General features: G+C 65.6%; 1 protein-coding gene across 1 annotated transcript; it reads right to left on the reverse strand.

Annotated features, from left to right (window-relative positions):
- Positions 1-6: 6 nt before the first annotated feature.
- On the reverse strand, positions 7-781 carry LOC145719451 (ras GTPase-activating-like protein IQGAP3). The gene is made up of 2 exons (XM_081810949.1): positions 621-781; positions 7-539 (listed from the first exon to the last, which is right to left on the reverse strand). Exons 1-2 carry the CDS (start codon positions 729-731, stop codon positions 288-290), a joined length of 363 nt encoding a protein of 120 aa, XP_081667075.1. The 5' UTR covers positions 732-781; the 3' UTR covers positions 7-287.
- Positions 782-813: the final 32 nt, after the last annotated feature.

Consider the following 813-nt stretch of genomic DNA (forward strand, 5'->3'; position numbering starts at 1 on the left):
TACTAAATGTCACTCCCACCTCCCCACAGGGAGGCGACAAAGGGCTCTTGCTCTGGGGACAGCGAAGGTGACAGTAAGCGCCTGCCAGCCAGGCACCGTTCAGAGGCCCGCACGACAAACCTACACGGAGGTGCTACAATGTTCGCACGCCCATTCTGCAGGTGGGGAAACGGGCCGAGTGAGCGCCTGTCGAGGTCACACGGCTGCCTGTGCCGGAGCTGGGACCCAGAGCCAGGCAGTCCAGGCTCTAGACAGCCTACTGCTGAGGCCAGGTCATCCCCCTCCACTCAGCAAAAAGCAAGCAGGAAGGAAGCCCTGAAGCTCAGATAAGCCCGGCCCTGACGACTTCGAAGGCCAGAGCCCGCCACCTGGATCTTGATGACCGTGGGCAGCCAGGTCCTCAGGAAGTGGGAGCGTTCTGCAAACGCCTGCCGGACCAGGAAGCCGCGCAGGCGGGCCTGGAGCTGGATGACAAGGCTGATGTTGGCCTTCCAGAGCTGTTGGCGGTCGTGGGCGGCGGTGACCCTGGTGACGGCCGACTGCAGGCGGGAGAGAGCCTGTGGCACCTGGTGGGTGGGGGCCCTGTCCCCCGCCCCCTCCCCCGCAGGGCCTCTGCCAACCTGGATCTCCTCCCGAGTCAGGTGGGACTTATTCAGGCGGCAGCCAGCGGGCCGCTCCCAGGTCCCCTGGAAGGTCTGCAGGTGCAGGTAGTAGGCTGAGCCGTCCTTCATGTCGTGTCGGACCCAGAGCGCGGTGTCTGCTGAGCAGAAGCCAAGTGAGGAGAGAAGGCTCGGAGGCGGCGGCGGGGGCCGG

The sequence above is a fragment of the Leptonychotes weddellii genome, unplaced genomic scaffold, assembly GCF_054177405.1.
Source record: "Leptonychotes weddellii isolate Sample4059 unplaced genomic scaffold, ASM5417740v2 HiC_scaffold_45266, whole genome shotgun sequence".
Lineage (NCBI taxonomy): Eukaryota > Metazoa > Chordata > Mammalia > Carnivora > Phocidae > Leptonychotes > Leptonychotes weddellii.

Bases quoted from the DNA above. Each gene is read 5' to 3' on its own strand.
- LOC145719451 (XM_081810949.1), bottom strand. From the start codon at position 731: ATGAAGGACGGCTCAGCCTACTACCTGCACCTGCAGACCTTCCAGGGG. The intron at 540-620 runs GTTGGCAGAGGC...TCCCGCCTGCAG, and splicing joins TGACTCGGGAGGAGATCCAG to TCGGCCGTCACCAGGGTCAC.